Source organism: Prunus avium, chromosome 1 (assembly GCF_965620075.1).
Source record: "Prunus avium chromosome 1, drPruAviu1.hap1.1, whole genome shotgun sequence".
In the NCBI taxonomy this organism is placed as follows: domain Eukaryota; kingdom Viridiplantae; phylum Streptophyta; class Magnoliopsida; order Rosales; family Rosaceae; genus Prunus; species Prunus avium.
Window position 1 is genome coordinate 45487146 of NC_142284.1, and position 17301 is coordinate 45504446.

Consider the following 17301-nt stretch of genomic DNA (forward strand, 5'->3'; position numbering starts at 1 on the left):
CCTCATCACCAAATCCTGACTTCAGTCACTTCCCACATTCCCTCATGCATTAAATGCTTCTTTGTGGCCAGTGGGTTTGCTGCATTAAACAAGCACTACTTCATTAAATGAAGCCTGGCACCCTGCTGTCACGTGATGATTTGCCTTTAATGCCTTGGCCGTGATTTTGTTCGGCCTCGGCCTCGGCCTGCGCTTGAGGCCGAGATGATCATGCCTTAGCATTTCTTCTTTTGTCTTTAGGAAGGCGAAGTACCCTGGCGAAACGCTGCGTTTCAGTTTTTACGAACACGTGCCAGGGCCGAGAGAAGGGGCTCCTTCGGCCAGCTTATGGCCGTGATTTATCAGGCACAAACAAATATTAGCTTTGGGAAGCTCTTCCTAAATGAAAACTCGTCATCTTGGCTAAGAGTAGTAATGGCCTGATTGTGAACAATGGAGGAACCTTGTACTTTCATTGATCCCATGGACTCCAAAGGACCAGATACCTTACGAGGGGCCCAGAAGCATTTAGTGGGCCAGAAGAAATGAGTCCAGATGTAATGAGACCCGTTGCAGGGAGAAAAGGAGGAAGAGGTCCAGAGTTTTGGCGGCCAGTTAGTGTTACCCCACCAGATTGAGGACCAGACGACTTCATAAGAAGTTCCCCATGCTTATTTCGCGGTCCAGAATTTGACTTTTTTAAGGAAGCTGGACCAGGCATGCCTCCAGATGATATGGGACCTGATGTGGTCTTGACTTTGATAACAAAATTCTAGAGAAGTTACTCCATTTATTCCCTTCAGGTGTGATGGAGATCAAGTAATTCTATCAGCAAAATTTGAACATCAATAAGCTTACACCAGAACCCCAAGTTTAGCTCCATAAACATTCTAAGCAGGGAGTGTATATCTTTGTCTTTATGTTATTGCCCTAAGACACCAAAGAGGATTATTCTCATTGCTACATATAAGAAAGAATCTGGAATTGATAGATCACAAACGGAAAGATGGACCTAGAAAATAATCAAGAAGAGACCGCTCATACCAACAGATTGCCTACAACTTTCAACAATGGTTATTGGTAAAAAAAACTTCAAAATTTATGATTTAATTTTATGTGATCACTTTCAAGGCCAATGAATGCAAAATTGTGCTCAATTTCATATGCGGGAATTCCACCAAGATCTCCCATGATGAAATGCTTAGTTACATAAACGCAGCAAGAATAAAACAGTGGACAGACCTATGAGGTCCACCCCTGGGAATGTTTCAGTCTTCCATTCCTTTTCTAATGCTTTTCCATCTTTAACAGCAAGACTCCAATGATCTACCTCTCCATTACATGTAGTCTACCTCTCCAAAGTTGAGTTGCTGGTGCGAACCTGAAAAATACTAAATTAAAACCATTCAATCTACCCATGAACTACAGAAGAAAAATTATATGATTTGTTTTGGACTACAAATACTTACTAATGAAACCTTACACTAACAAATAGATTTTCCAGTTCACACCATCAGTACAAAAAATTCCTGTGAGCTAAGTAGAAACCAGCGAACAAAGGCTACAACTCAACAAAGCCTTAATCCTGATATCTGGGCTCAGCTACACTACCCTATATATATATATACATGAGCACACACAAATACACAAATACATCCATAATATATACATGTATAAACAGATATCCTACAATGAAATCAGGGGGTATTAAATACGAGCAAAATGACAGAAAGACATGGTATAAATGACATTCTCATTCACAAACATGTGTATGCACGCAGCACAATACAGGAATACACAGTGATCGATTTCAGTATCACACAACATTTAACAACAGAAACATACACTTCATTCTATGCAATCTTATTAAGGCAAAAACAAACCTAGGAACTGGTAAAGGGGGCATGTCCCGCCACTGCTTTGTCTCAGTATCAAGCACGAATGTATGGGCAGTGGGCCCTTTGCAATGTGGCCCATACTGTCCTGTGACAATGTATATGTACCTTTCGTCGGTTACCATTCCTAGATGCGAATGTGCCATTTCTTTTGGCATATCAAATCTTCCTCCCCATGTATTATCACTGAAATTGTAGATATCAACATGTGAATGTACCTAAAGTAAACAATAAACAGAAAGGACAGCCCATTAACATAAGAAGGGAGGGTGAATCTTTTCAGTTTTGGTGAACGAGTGAATATAATAAAACATGTTTAACATAGTTCCACATAAGCGGTAGGATCTGATCTATCCCCAGCAGTTGAGTTGAGGCCCAATTCATTGATGTCACCAGTCATGAAGCAGTTTGTGATTTTCCTCTTCTTCTTTTTTTGGTAGTAAACATTATAATCTAATTCGAAAAAATAGAGTAAAAAATATGTGATAACGTGTCTCTCTATAATAAAAAAAGACAATGCAGAAAATTACAGAATAAATTTACAACTATTTCATAATACCCACAAAATCAAGATAAATTAAACTAAAGGCAATATCCTAAAACTCTTTGACATAGATTCCCATAAAGACACCACAGTTCTACTCGATACAATTAAGTCAAAGTAAGAACCCATAAAAACACACCCTTTTCAACCCTTCTAATCTCACTTTTTAACTACCGGATTCCAAAAATTTAACGAACAAGGATTACCCTGAGCAGTTTGTACTACAATCTTCGATTTGCCTTGATAGCTACTCCTAGCAATTCCTAATCCACTTGCAACCCAAACATCTTCTTTTAAATCTTGATATTCTTATCCAATTCTCTGCATGCTCCATATAATAGAAACCCTTCTCTCTCATGTAGCAGTTTGTGATACAACCACCTCTTCAACAAATTCATCCCCCAACAATAGTGCTAAACAAATCTAGAACCATTTCTAGTTTCTAGATGATTTCATTGTTTGTTTGTTTTTTTTTAATTTTATAATTTCTTCTTGCAAATGTAGCTAATAACATATACAGTGTGAATATTCATATTGAGTACATGTGTGTCATACTAGTCAACCTTCACTTCCAAAAGTTCCATAACCCACAAAATAATGCGCATGGCTATTCTTTATTTATCTTAAAAGTTATTTGCACAGAAGCATCAACAATTTATTTCGTTAAGGGGCTACATTAAATCAGTTCATTTCCCAAATACAAAAGAAGATAGAATTCCCATAGCATCAGCTAAAACAAGATCTCAAGAAAATGTAAGACTAATCTATACAGTAGTCATTTCAAAGGGGTTAAGTTAAAAGTAATGTGCTAAATCATGAAAATTTGGATGTTAAAAAATAAGCAACAGACCATTTTAATAAATAAAACAGGACATAGCCTGAAAAATTCAGTAGAGACAGCTAGCATGAACAATATAAAAAACAATTTAGTTAAGGAGCAATACAAGGTTCTCACATAATCAATGGTACTGTATCCAGCAAACACGAATAGAAGATTCTTTATCTGTATAGCCACCCCATCCAAGCGAGCTACAGGTGTAGCAGCCATCTTTTCCCATTTTAATTCTGGTCCAGGCAAATCAGCCAAAGTTGCTGATAAAACTCAACCAGGAGCAGTATTGTTTTTATGATTTACCTAAAGGTAACAGAATAGCGGTCAATATTCAGAGCTGAAACAAGGATCAGTTAGAACTTTATTTGCCATTAATTTAACATACCAGGAAAAAGTTCTAGAACATATGTGAAAGGACAACGCATTGGTTTCATAAAAGTGGAAATTCACTTCTGCTTAACCCATTATGGATGGAATTAAGCTCCAATAACAGGACCATTGTTTTTCTAATAGGTACAGAATTTACTCATATGCCCAATAACAGAAACCCAAATTCATGAAATCTTCACTTTGCTTTTCAAGTGGAACCAGAAAATCATCCAAAAAGCTCAAAATAAAGAATAGCAGTTCATGCAATTTCATAACAAAATCAAATTTGAAATGCGCAAAAACTAAATCAAATTTGAATATACTAATATCCAAAATCTTATATCCGTTTTCTTCTATGGCATCTTCTCAGCACCCACAACAAAAACAAATTTGAAATCTGCAAAAACTAATCAAATAAGCAACAATGAACTTCAACAAAGCAACCTAGCAAACTTTTTTTTTTCATTTTCCACAATGTTTCACAAACCGCCGGTAAGAATTCACATGAAGAAGAAAAAACCCACAACAATGGGGGTGAAGTAGCTCGTTGAAATCCACAGAAACACTAATCACAATGTACAACAACCAACAATGAGCTTCAATGATTAACCAACTCTCACATCAAGAAATAAAAGCACCAATTCCTTTGCGAAACACTTTAACACACTAAATAAGACCGCGACTAAAATATTCATACAAACTCAGCAGCAAAATCAGTTTCAATATAGCAACCAAACAAACTAAAAAGGCACATTTCCTCACAAATCAGACAATACTGAGATCAAATTCACATGAAAAATCCTGAACCAGCACGAATGAGCTTCAACAAAACAACGAAACAATAAAAAGCATAATTTTTTTCCCCGTTTTGACATAAGCCAACCAATACCCAGATGAGAATTCACATAAAAACGCAAGATTTCAACAAGATGATAACAAAGAGCCAAACAAACCTTTCCGGGTTCGTCGTCAGTCTTCTTGGCACTGGCGGACCCAGAATTTTTTTAGAGGAGGTCCAATATTAAGTATGAAAAATATTTTTTCGGAATAATTATTTTCTCAAAATAATTTTTGGCGGTTTTTGTTCCTTACTCATCAAATAAGAAAACTTGATTTTATGGGATTTTAGTATGAAATATATATTGACTTAATGAGCCATCATTTTTAGCCTAAATAGTATTGTGCACTAAAATTGAATTTTCATATTTTGATTTGGTGGGAATTTGATTTTCTAGTATTTTTATTTGAATCCAAATAAGGGGTAATTTCTTATTTACATTGTAAACTTAAATAAATGGAATAATATAAAAATAAATAAAAGTAAAAGTACAAAGACATGGGTTTTCAAATATCAAGGAGAGAAGCCAATTGGAGGCAATGGAAATATAGGAATTAGCAAAACAAGGCGAGGAAGCCCAGAGGAAATCAGCAATCAGTGCAAGCCCCAATATAGGCCAACGCATATCAACAATCTCATATAAGCGGTATAGCCGGGCGGCTTTACTATTTAATAAATAAAAAATTAAGAAAAAAGCACCTTCTATATACTTTTAGAGATATTAATTTGCTAATTTCAACATATCTAAAGCAGATATTAATCGGCCACTATATAATATTTTAATATAATTTTTATTCAATAATATGTGAGAATTATTTGTATCATACGTAAATTTTGTGTGTCTTATTGAAAATTTTGTGAAAAATAAGTGTATTAAATATAGAAATAAGTACGTACATGTACAATATGAGTATTGTACATTTGCTTTTTTTTTAAAACGTGAATTTTACCGAGTCTTTAAGACGTGTACAAAACACTAATGTATTTTTGAAAAATACATACATACGTGTATAGTATTAAACGTGAGAGTTCTAAATTCATTATAAGGGTAATAACTATGGAAAAGTAAAAACTTATATGGGAACAATAAAGACTCGGGTAATGGCCTAATAGTAATGGATAATGCTATAAACTACTTTTATCAACAAACGAAAATCAGGAAAAAAATGTAAAATAAAAAAGGCATCCCAGTATATATATATAGAGTATCGCCTCACGACTATACTTTTTATTAGAGGCAATTAAAAAAAAACCCAGTAACGACTAGAGGCTATACTATTGAAAAAATAATAATGAAAAATCAAGTCGTACGTCTATACTCTTTCTTTTTAAAAAAAGGAATAGCAGTATAGTGCCTACGTGTCAAAATCCGTATAGCCGCGTGGCTATAATATTTTTTTTAAAAAAACTCATAGTATATAGCCATCCGGCTATACAATTTAGATACATTATATTTAAACGATATAGCCGGGCGGCTATACTATTTTTTACAAAACAATTAAAACACCGAGTATAGCCGAGCGGCAGTACTATTTTTTTAAAAAGAGAACCAATAGTGATTAGGCTTCACGTGTCAAAACAAGTATAGCCGAGCGGCTATACAATTTTTTTTAAAAAAAATCAGTCTATCCGCCCGGCTATACTATTTAAATGCGTTATATTTAAACGGTATAGCCGCGCGGCTATACGATTTTTAAAAAACAATAAAAAAACACCAAGTATAGCCGCCCGGCTATACGATTATATAAATAAAAAATTAATAAAAAAGCACACTCCTTGTTGCATTAGTTTATACTTTAGATATTAATGTGTCAGTTTCAACATTTTCAAAGCATATATTAATTGGCCACTATTTAATTTTTATTCAGTAATATGTGATAATTATTTGTATAATACGTTAATTTTGTGTGTTTTATTGAAAAGTTTGTAAAAAATAAGTGTATTAAACATGAGAAATATGTACATACATGTACCATACGAGTATTGTACATTGCTTTAAAAAAAACGTGATTTTACCAAGTCTTTAAAACGTGTACAAAAAATTGATGTATTTTTAAAAAATACATACGTACATATATAATACAGTATTAAACGTGAAAGTGCTAAATTCATTATATGGGTAATAATTATGGAAAAGTTAAAAATTATATGGGGACAATTAAGATTTGGGTAATGGCCTAATAGTAATGAATAATGTTATAAACTATTCTTATCGATAAACGAAACTCAGGGAAAAAATTTAAAGGCTATTAAACTATTCTTATGAATAATGGCTATACTATTTATTAAAGGCTATTAAAATATATAAAAAAGAATACAGTAAAATTGTGCGAATATACCATTTTTAAAATAAATAAATAAATAATCGAGTATCGCCGCTCGGCGATACTCTTTATTTTTTTTTAAACAGAGTAGTTGCACAGCACCTAGGCGCCACATGTCAAAATAAGTAGACCTGAGCGACTATACTATTTTTAAAAATAATTAAAACACCGAGTATAACTGCGCAGCTGTACTTTTTTTTTTTTATAAAAAAGAGTGACCCCTAGCGATTTGGGGCCATGTCTTTTTTCAAAGATGTGAATTTTAACAAATGTATTTTTGAAAAATATGTATATATGCACATAATACCGTATTAAACATGAAAGTGCTAAATTCATTATACGGGTAATAACTCTAGAAAAATAAAAAATTAAACGGGGACAATAGAGACTCGGGTAATGGCCTAATAGTAATGGATAATGCTATAAACTACTCTTATTGATAAACGAAAATCGGGGAAAAAAATTAAAAGAAAAAAAGGATCCCAGCATATATATATATATATATATATAGAGAGAGAGAGAGAGAGAGAGAGAGAGAGAGTGTGTGTATAGCCGCACGAATATACTATTTATTAAAGGCAATTAAAATATATTTAAAAAAACCCAGTAAAGCCGCTCGGCTATACTATTTTTAAAATAAATAAATAATCGCGTATAGCCGCTCGGCTAGACGCTTTATTTTAAAAAGGGAGCGTCGCTGCACAGCCCCCAGGTGCCACGTGTCAAAATATGTATAGCCAGCTATACTATTTAAAAAAAAACTAAAAACACTAAGTATAGCCGCTCGGCTATACACTTTAATAAAAAATCGATTAGGCGCCGCGTGTCAAAATAAGTATAGCCGCCCGTCTATACACGTTAAAAAAAATTGTAGTATAGCCGATTGGCTATACTATTTAAATACATTATATTTAATATAGACGCGCGGTGAAACTAGTTAATAGATAAAAAAATAAAGGAAAAAGCACCCTCCTTGTTGCATTAGTTTATACTTAGAGATATTAATTTGCTTGTTTCAACATATCCAAAGCAGATATTAATCGGCCATTATATAATTTTTTTAAACATATATTATTTTTATTCAATAATATGTGAGAATTATTTGTATAATACATGAATTTTTTGTGTCTTATTGAAAATTTTGTAAAAAATAAGTGTATTAAACATGAGAAATATGTACGTACATGTACAATATGAGTATTGTATGTTTGCTTTTTTTTTTTTTTAAACAAGAATTTTACTGGGTCTTTAAGACATGTACAAAACACGGATGTGTTTTTGAAAAATACGTACATACATATCTGTATAATACAGTATTAAATGTGAATGTGCTAAATTCATTATATGGGTAATAACTGTGGAAAAATGAAAAATTAAACAGGGACAATAGAGATTCGGGTAATGGCCTAATAGTAATGGGTAATGCTATAAACTACTCTTATCGATAAACGAAAATCGGTGAAAAAATTTAAAAGAAAAAAAGGATCCCAGTATATATATATATATTTGAATATATTTAAGAGTATAGCGGTGCGTTCATAATTTTTAAATATTCGTATATATAAATTTTTTTTTATCAAGATATTCGTCTATATTTAAAGCGTATAATAACGCGGCTATAATTTTTAAATATTTTTTTAAACAATATATTCGTGCGGCTGTATTATTTAAAATTCAAAAGTGTAACTTCTTTTGGAAATGCTAGCAACCTTCTCTCTAACTTTGTTGTTGTTGTTGTTGTTTTGTTTCTGTCGAGTGCCTCATATTCAAGTTTTACTTACTTCATTTTGGTTTGTTTTGTATATTTTGCGAGGATAACCATGGCGCCCATCGTTTGTTAGACGTTGTGCAATTACAAAATAATTTTGCTAGCATTCCCCTTAGGAAAAGTAAAAAATCAAAAGCAGGACAGTTGAAATAATATTGGAACAAAACAAAACAACGCTAAATACTAACAAAATAATGAAATGATGTGTAAATTTAATGTGTAAATATAACTCATGATTCACAAACAAAAAAAATCATGATTTATATTTATTTAATGTGTAAATTCCACATTGAAATATTAAGTACATAAAATGATGGTGCCTAGTGTAACAAATTTCAGTATATATATGCAAATTAATTTTCAGGTTTCAATTGAAAGAAAAAGAAAGAAATCCTAATGAAGTTGTAGCATAACAGAGTACTTGAAACAGAGCATTTGTGCCCAACACTGGAATTCAATCTGTACAGTCATACAAACCCTTATCAAGACTAGGTCACCTTAAAGCTACCTTGCAACCATTTGACCTGCGTTTGCAGCCCAGAATCTGTCAAAGCATTCAAGGCTGACCGATAAAGCCTCCCATCTAACCCTGTTCCTTCTGATTTCATATCTCGCAGAAGCTTCACCAACTCATCAACTCGACCCGTTTTCGAGAAAACCCCAACCATTATTCCAGCCATGGCCTTGTCTAAAACACCCCCATGGATCCTAAACTCATGGTAATATCTCATGCACATTTCAAAATCCCCTGCCTTGTTGTAAGCACCTATAACAGTTGTGTAGCTTACTTTATCTGGTGCTACCTTCCTTCGCTTCATTTCTGTCCATAGCTTTGAAACTTGCCTCAAATTATTATCCCTTCCATGCATATCCATCAAAGAATTGTAAATCCATACATTTGGCTTGCACCCTCTTTCTTTCATCTTCGCCACAAGTCTCATTGCATCTCTTGGCCTTCCTGTTTTCCCATACATTACAACCATGCTAGAATAAGCCACTACACATTTATCAAACCCCTTTTCCTCCATCTCTCTAAAAACCATTTCAGCCTTGGAGTGAAGCCCCAGACGACAATATACATTGATAATCGACGCGTATGTCACTTGTCCTGGCTCACATCCCATTAGCACCAAATCTTTGAAAACTTTTACCGCAGTCAGCAACCTGTTTTTCCTGGAGAAGCCACTAACAACTGCGCAGCATATATTGTCCGAAACTCTGATATTTGCACCCTTCATCGCCTTAACTACTCCAAGAGTTTTCTGTGTCAACCCTGTTTCCACATACATTGATATAAGTCCTAAAAATACAGACGGATCCCTCAACATTTTCTTGGTCTCCGCTTCCTCAAAAAGCTCTTCAGCCACCTCCACTTCTCGGATGCTCGCGAATGAGCTAATCAACACAGAGTAGATCTTTGAAGAGTCTAAAGAAATTCCTTCCTTTGTCCTACTTCTAAAAACTTCCAGAGCTTCAAAAGGCTGTCCCAATTTGGTCAGTGACTCACATAGAATTCCGTATATTTGAGTTGAAAATGGGGTCAAATCCAATTGCCTACTTCCTAATTCATGAAACAATTCAACAACTTTTCTACTGTCGCCTTTCTTGAAATAAGCTTCCATGATCCGGCAATAACATCCAGAATTTGGAACAATTCCATTAGATTTCATTCGTTCAAACAGAGAAATTGTACTTTTGAACATATGAAGCTCATTATAGCCTCTCATTGCCGAATCAAAGGCCGGGACAGCAACATCATCATCAGCCTTAAATACTTCAAGCAAAGTCCTAACCATTTTGAATTTTCTAGCTCTAATGCAGCTAGCGATCAGCCTAGAGCAAGTATAACTATCAGGCAGTACATGGTAATTCTTAAAATCATCACAAACTGAAAGCATTGAACCCCATTTCTTGGAACGTATCAAATACCTTATTAGATGATCAAATGTTGATTTGTTTGGTATGAATTCTGGCCTCTTCTTTTTCGCTTTCTCATACTGTTCATAGGCAAATTCTTCAGTCTGACGATCTTGAAACAACCCACATACAAAATCGTTCAAGTTATCAGCACCCGGGGTTGAAAATTCTTCTTGGGGATCTGGAAACTTCAGGTCCAATTCAATGACTGGCAAAGTGGTGGATGCTTCGTCTTCTAAGATCGGAGAGTGACAACCTGAAGAATTTACATTGAAAACTCGGAGATTATAGCAGGGGATGGAAAACGAGGAACTCGTTTTGCAGGATGTGAAGAAGTTGAATTTGTGGGTTTCTCTGCATGATATCACGCAAGCCAAATACCAATCTGCCGAACTTGCAGCAGAACTGGAGATGGCCATTGCAGATAAGGCTTCAATGAAATGAGTGGGACTGAGATGTGGCTTTCTTCTCCTACACTACATATATACCTTATCCCCTACTGGATTTTGCCATGCGTGTAAATCTTACGAGCCACTAGTAATGTGACACTCGGAAATTATTTGTTTATTTTTCTAAACTTGGAAAATTCAAGGACATAGAAATATCGGTCAAAACGAATGCCACTTGACGTCCAATTCTTTGTGGTAAGATTGACTAATAAATAGAGTGCTGCTATTTCCATCCATCTGTCCTATTTTTCCACCCATCTTATAATCAAAGTTTTAAAGACAAGTTTACCCCTTTGTAAAATTACTTTTAAGGACTTGGGGAAAAAACCTCAAACTCTCCTTAAAATAAAATAAAATAATAAAATAAGATTTTCGTTATGAAAAAAAATCTCTCTCCTTATGTCTCCCTTTCCCAAGCCACCCCCAACCCATCCTTGGAATCTCTACAGCCACCCCTAAGCAACCCTAGCCACCATTCCCCTGCAGCACTTATTTATGAGTCTTGTTCAACAGACTAGGAAACATTTAAGATTGTTGGGGCTTTTGGTAGCTGAACCAAATCTTGAAGGAAAGCTTAAGATGATGTTGCCACCATGAAAGCTTGAAACTTTACTCGATTTTTAAGCAAGACCAAGTCAGGCACACATAAATATAACAAGTAATAAAAGAAAGAAATTCTCATTTTTCTCTTTCTTTCAGGAAGAAAAAATTGCCCACAATTTGAATTTTTTTGAGAAAAATTGAAGCTCACTCTTCTAGAATCCAAATTCCTATGAGGAGGAAGACAATGGAGGCTCTGGTTTGCAGAAAATTGGAGGACCCAACAATACGCATTTTAGAAGAAGGAGCAGAGAAAGCAATAATAATAAAGAAGAGTTATCTAATGAGTGTATAGAGAGGGAATTATGGAGGCTAAAGGGGGTGGGGGAGGGAATGATGGCTAGGCTTGAGGGCTTCAAGGGTTGGGGTGGGTCAGGAAGGTGGGGAGAGAAGGAGAGAAACTTGTTTATATTTTATTTCTATGTTATTTTATTATTAATATTTTACTTTATCTTGGTTGAATTAATAATTAAAATGGCATTTTAGGAATAATGGTGGGTGGAAAAATAGGATTGTGTTCTTTTCAAATTTACATGATGGGTTGGAAGATAAGGTGAGTGGGAAAATAAGACAGAGGGGTGGAAATAGCAGCACTCTAAACATATCATTAATTTATTATATTTTTCTTCAATTTTTGGTGGAGATGAAAGGGCTTCTTCTTCTTCCCTTTTTTTTTGGAGCAAGGAAAGGGTTTCTTCTTAGTCAGTTTTGTTCTTTATTTTAGTTATGAAAAAACTAATGTGCAGCACCAAAATTAATCAAAGGTAATGTTGTAATTTTGTTAATTGAACAATGAATGATGAGGAAAATCAAACACGGATGCAAATAAACAGAAGCATACTGAGTTTGTCAAGCCACAATTTTTTTTTTCTTCCCTTTTTGGTTTGATAAGTTTAGAACTACCTAATTAATTAGAATTGATTTAAAATAATAATAATTCTCTCTAAAAAAAAATGTATGTAGTATATAAACGGAGATTCTCCAATAAATATTTATGTTAAGAATTGGTTACATACTTCTAATTTCAACTATTGAATTGCATTTAAAATATTATCAACACAATTAATAAATGCAATCGAATGCCCAAAATTAAGAATATGTAACAAATTCTTAACATAAAATACTTATTGGAGAATCACCCAAAACGAAAAATTACAACTTTCTTTTCGTCGTTAGAATTTAGAAAGGAAAAGTGTTTTTTTGTTTTTTTGTTCAACAGAAAGGAAACGCTTAAACCCTTGTCACTACCGAAGCGCTCTCGCCGCTTTCTTTCTAAAACCCAAAAACCTAGCATCTGTCTCTCTTCCAGTCGGAAGTTGAAACACAGCCAGCCACAATGAGAAAACCCATATCAAAGACCTCCCGCAAGCAAAAGGAACTTTCGGAGCTCCAAGAAATCGAGCTTCTGAAATCATGGATTGAATCCCAGCAACCCGAATGTGGCTCCAACCCCATGTCTCTTCCTCCTTTGCCCTCCGACGCCCCCGTCGGCCGCGTCGGCCCCACAATCTTCTCGCGCTACGCTGGTGCCACCAGGTTCGACCAGTTGCCCATCTCTAAGAAGACCAAGGACGCCTTACGCCAATCCAAGTACATCGAAATGACCGATATTCAGAGGGCGTCTTTGCCCCACGCTCTATGTGGCAGAGATATTCTTGGTGCCGCCAAGACTGGCTCGGGAAAGACTCTGGCTTTTGTTATACCGGTAAGTTGGGATGTGTTCAAAATTTCCTTTCTTTCTCTGTCAGTCTGTAGGCATTTTTCAATGGTTATAAAAGAACCCTCCTTTGATGCCCTATCATATTTTAATTTTGTTCTCTTTCAGCTTGTGGAAAAATTGTATAGAGAGAGATGGTGTCCTCAGGATGGGGTAGGCAGCATCATACTATCTCCAACAAGGGAAATAGCTAGTCAAACTTTTGATGTGTTAAAAGCGGTTGGGAAGCACCATAATTTTAGTGCTGGCCTCCTAATTGGTGGTCGCAGAGATGTTGAAGCAGAGAAGGAGCGCGTAAATGAGCTGAACATACTGGTTTGCACTCCTGGCCGGCTTCTTCAGCACATGGATGAAACTCCAAATTTTGATTGTTCACAGCTTCAGGTCTAATTTATCCTCCTCTTCTTCTTTTTGAAATTTGAGGGGTAAATGGTATATTCTCAGAAATCTGTTTCCAACCCATAGTGCTATATCGTCTATCGGAAGTATGATTTTGAATATGCTGATGAGGGTTATCAGATTTACTTTCTAATTCTGCTATTTCCTGGTCTGATTAACTTTGTCACATACATTTGCCATTTATTCCAGATTTTCAGCTTCTTCTTTTTTCATAGAAGGTGTTTTCTTGATTATTAATTCTTATTTTTCTGCATGCATACCAATAGTCTTTCTCCATTGTACAATATTATTGTTCGACCTAGAAGTTTGTTATGCCTGATTCTTCTTTATGCATTCAAGCCATTTCCTGCTGACCTAGAAGTCTTATCCAGTGTATATATATCTATATCTATATCTATACACACACATGTTCTGTCTATTTTCCTGCTGATTTGGGTGGACTTTCCCGGTCAGGGAACAGGTTTTGGTCCTTGATGAGGCAGACCGTTGTCTTGATTCGGGATTTGAGGCGACGCTGAATGCAATCATTTCACAGCTACCCAACAGAAGACAAACCTTTCTGTTCTCAGCAACTCAAACAAAGTCGGTTCAACATCTTGCAAGACTCAGTTTGAAGGATCCAGAGTATCTCAGTGTGCATGAGAAGTCTGTGACAGCCACTCCCAAGAATTTGCAGCAAATGGCAATCATCGTTCCTCTTGACCAAAAGTTAGACCTGCTGTGGAGCTTCATAAAGACACACCTAAATTCTAGAATTTTAGTGTTTCTATCAACCCGAAAACAGGTGCAGTTTTGTTTTTGAATTATGTCCTTGTAGCTCAGATGCCTATATTTCATGCCTGATAATGTCTGCATAATATATGCAACATCTGAGTTCATCTGGTTGTTTGAGGCCAGCTTAAGCCCTTGTAATGGCAAATCAGTCAATGTGGCCAACTGAATCAATTATCTAGTTCAATGAATGAACTTTGAACTTGAATCAACAGATGCACACTTCAACAGGTCTTTAGAGTTTGAATTCATTGTTCTCCATGTAGATCATATATTGCTGTTAACTCCCTCCCTCTTCTCTGCACAAGTCAGCTTGGAAATTTTGATCATATCATTAAATTCCAGTTTATGATCTTTGTAGACATACATACATATATGTATAATGAATATAGCATTCTCCTAAGTTGCTTGAGTCATTTAGTACAAAGAAATTTCTTCTCTTACTCCAAATTGTGTTGGTCTCACTCACCCCAAATTTACTCAGTTTCATAATTGGGGTGCATGTTTCACCTCCAATTTTACTTCTTGATGATGTTGAATTGCTTTTTTAATAGGTAAAATTTGTCTTTGAAGCATTTAAGAAGCTCCGTCCTGGAACACCCTTGAAGTGTCTTCATGGTAAGATGAAGCAAGAGGGACGAATGGGAACATACTTACAGTTTTCTGAAAAGCATTCAGTTCTCTTCTCGACTGATGTGGCTTCAAGAGGCCTTGATTTCAACAAGGCAGTTGACTGGGTTGTTCAGGTGACTGGGTTATTATATTATAACATAAATAAGCAAAATATCAGTTGACTGGGGTCACAGTTTTTTTTCCTTTGTAAAATACTTTTTCCTATGTGCAGGTGGATTGTCCAGAAGATGTTGCATCTTACATACATAGAGTTGGCCGAACTGCTCGCTATGATTCTTCTGGGCGATCAGTTTTATTCCTGACGCCTTCAGAAGAAAAAATGCTTGATAAATTACAAGCAGCAAAAATACCCATAAAGAAATTAAAGGTTTTCTTTCTTTCTTTTTTGTTTTTTGTTTTGTTTTGGGTGGGGAGTCTATTATCCACTTTTTATTTTCATTTTTCCCATTTTGATTTGTGGGCTGGGCTAATTTAGCTGTTTAAAAATTCTTTCTTAGCATAACGAGGGACGAATGCAACCGGTGTCTGGGTTGTTAGCAGCTTTGCTAGTCAAGTACCCAGATACGCTTCAGGGTCTGGCTAAAAGGGCCTTTATCACGTATCTGAAGTCGGTTCACAATCAGAAGGACAAAGAGATTTTTGATGTTATGAAACTACCAATTGATGAATTTTCAGCATCAATAGGTCTACCAATGACCCCCAAAATCCGTTTTTTAAGCACGAAAATCAAGTCAAAGAAAATGTCCAAACTATCACCCATTGTTGAACCAGAAATTTTGGACAAGGAACATGAATTGGAGCTTCCTAAAGAGGAGCTTGATATTGGTGATTTTAAGGAAGAGGGGGAGAAAGATGCTCTTCTAACAAATGATAGAGAAAATGAGGCAGAGGAGGAAGGAAGAAAAATTGGAGATCTTATGTAAGTTGCTTGTCTATTACGTTTTATGCATGTTTCAACCCAAAAAATTAGCTTACAAAATTCTGACTGACATATTATGTGTCATTTGCTTTCTATTTTGTTAGCGAAATTTGAGTTCATTATTCGTTTTTTCCCTTGTAGACTGGCAACTCGGATTTCGAAGAAGAAGAAGTTAAAGATCAATATCAATAGGCCAGTGGGAACTAGAGTCGTCTTTGACGAGGAAGGCAACACACTACCGCCACTAGCGAAGCTGGCTGACACCAAAAATGTCAGTGGCCTGCTTGATCAGATTGAAGGTATGTATTATAAATCTGTAATTTCGAACAAAAATAAAACCAGAATAATGTGCCAAGAAGTAATTGGTGGAAGACATTGCTATGATCTGAAGAATTGTTCGCTGGGGAATAAAAGCAGAAAATAACTAAACCTTGAGGTGTGTGGAAAAAAGATGGCGTTTTACCTTTATTTGCCGATTACTTGCCTTGCCTTGGAAATATTATAAACATGACGTATAATTGGGGTGGTGCCCTTCCATCGAAATGAGCAATTGAGCTAAATAGAAATAGATTTATGAATTTGACCCAAAGAAAAGAAGAAAAGAAATACATATTATGAATTTTTGTGTCCTATTCTGGAGAAAGTGTTGTCCTTACATTTCGTATGTTTGGTGCAGACAAGAAAATCGAATATTATAAGAAGCTTAGAGAAGATTTGAAGAAGGTGGACAAGGAAGACAAGGATTTGGACCGCCAGCGTCGCCGTGAAAAACGAATGAAGGATAAGATGAAGCAGAAGAGAGGAAATATAGAAGAAGAGGAGGATGGTGATCTTTCTGATTCAGAAGGAGAGCCATCTGAGGATCGACCCCACAAGAGGTCAAAGATATACTTTGATAGTGATGATGAGGGTGAGAGAGAAGAAAGTAAGGATAAACTGGGGTTCAAGCCTGACTCAGTATCTTTAGCGGAACAAGAAGCTTTGGCTCTCAAATTGTTAAGTTCCATGCACTCATAATTAAGTCTTTCTCATTTTTTTCTTTTCCCCTCATTGAATTTGTTTTGTATTTGAACAACTTTAGAGCGCTTTACCCCTTACAAAAGCTTTAGAAAAAGGTTCGAGTTACCTCAAACAATCTGGAGTATCACTTTAGGTTATTATTATTATTCTTTGTAATATATACTGGCAATATCTTAAAACTTCATTAATCGCTGATCGATATGGATATCGAATAATTCTTGAATACCAAAGAAAATTTACTATTTTAGGTGGATGATCACCATGGATTCTGGGCAGCAATTTGAATACAAGCAATAATATTTATGTTAGCATGCCTTGCTTGCTATT

At 35.4% G+C, this 17301-nt stretch overlaps 3 protein-coding genes across 3 annotated transcripts; 1 reads left to right on the forward strand and 2 right to left on the reverse strand.

Moving 5' to 3' along the window:
* Positions 1 to 1053: 1053 nt before the first annotated feature.
* Positions 1054 to 4703, reverse strand: LOC110762767 (kelch repeat-containing protein At3g27220-like). The gene is made up of 4 exons (XM_088247566.1): positions 4573 to 4703; positions 3374 to 3553; positions 1863 to 2092; positions 1054 to 1360 (listed from the first exon to the last, which is right to left on the reverse strand). Exons 2-4 carry the CDS (start codon positions 3464 to 3466, stop codon positions 1306 to 1308), a joined length of 378 nt encoding a protein of 125 aa, XP_088103692.1. The 5' UTR covers positions 3467 to 3553; positions 4573 to 4703; the 3' UTR covers positions 1054 to 1305.
* A 4170-nt stretch (positions 4704 to 8873) lies between these two features.
* LOC110754648 (Pentatricopeptide repeat (PPR-like) superfamily protein) lies at positions 8874 to 10941 on the reverse strand. Its single transcript, XM_021955749.2, has one exon. The coding sequence runs from the start codon at positions 10883 to 10885 to the stop codon at positions 9038 to 9040; it is 1848 nt and encodes a 615-aa protein (XP_021811441.2). The 5' UTR covers positions 10886 to 10941; the 3' UTR covers positions 8874 to 9037.
* A 1788-nt stretch (positions 10942 to 12729) lies between these two features.
* LOC110754643 (DEA(D/H)-box RNA helicase family protein) lies at positions 12730 to 17158 on the forward strand. The gene is made up of 8 exons (XM_021955743.2): positions 12730 to 13220; positions 13341 to 13616; positions 14092 to 14415; positions 14957 to 15148; positions 15247 to 15402; positions 15533 to 15954; positions 16096 to 16253; positions 16631 to 17158. Exons 1-8 carry the CDS (start codon positions 12852 to 12854, stop codon positions 16969 to 16971), a joined length of 2238 nt encoding a protein of 745 aa, XP_021811435.2. The 5' UTR covers positions 12730 to 12851; the 3' UTR covers positions 16972 to 17158.
* The last annotated feature ends 143 nt before the right edge of the window (positions 17159 to 17301 follow it).

What these genes read in the sequence shown, in the direction of transcription:
- LOC110762767 (XM_088247566.1), bottom strand. Translation starts at nt 3,466, where the DNA reads ATGGCTGCTACACCTGTAGCTCGCTTGGATGGGGTGGCTATACAGATA. An exon ending in GATACAGTACCATTGATTAT is followed by an intron (nt 2,093 to 3,373) that starts GTGAGAACCTTG and finishes TGTTTACTTTAG; the next exon opens with GTACATTCACATGTTGATAT. An exon ending in CCCCCTTTACCAGTTCCTAG is followed by an intron (nt 1,361 to 1,862) that starts GTTTGTTTTTGC and finishes AGTATTTTTCAG; the next exon opens with GTTCGCACCAGCAACTCAAC.
- LOC110754648 (XM_021955749.2), bottom strand. Translation starts at nt 10,885, where the DNA reads ATGGCCATCTCCAGTTCTGCTGCAAGTTCGGCAGATTGGTATTTGGCT.
- LOC110754643 (XM_021955743.2), top strand. Translation starts at nt 12,852, where the DNA reads ATGAGAAAACCCATATCAAAGACCTCCCGCAAGCAAAAGGAACTTTCG. An exon ending in TTCTATCAACCCGAAAACAG is followed by an intron (nt 14,416 to 14,956) that starts GTGCAGTTTTGT and finishes CTTTTTTAATAG; the next exon opens with GTAAAATTTGTCTTTGAAGC. An exon ending in CCTGCTTGATCAGATTGAAG is followed by an intron (nt 16,254 to 16,630) that starts GTATGTATTATA and finishes TGTTTGGTGCAG; the next exon opens with ACAAGAAAATCGAATATTAT.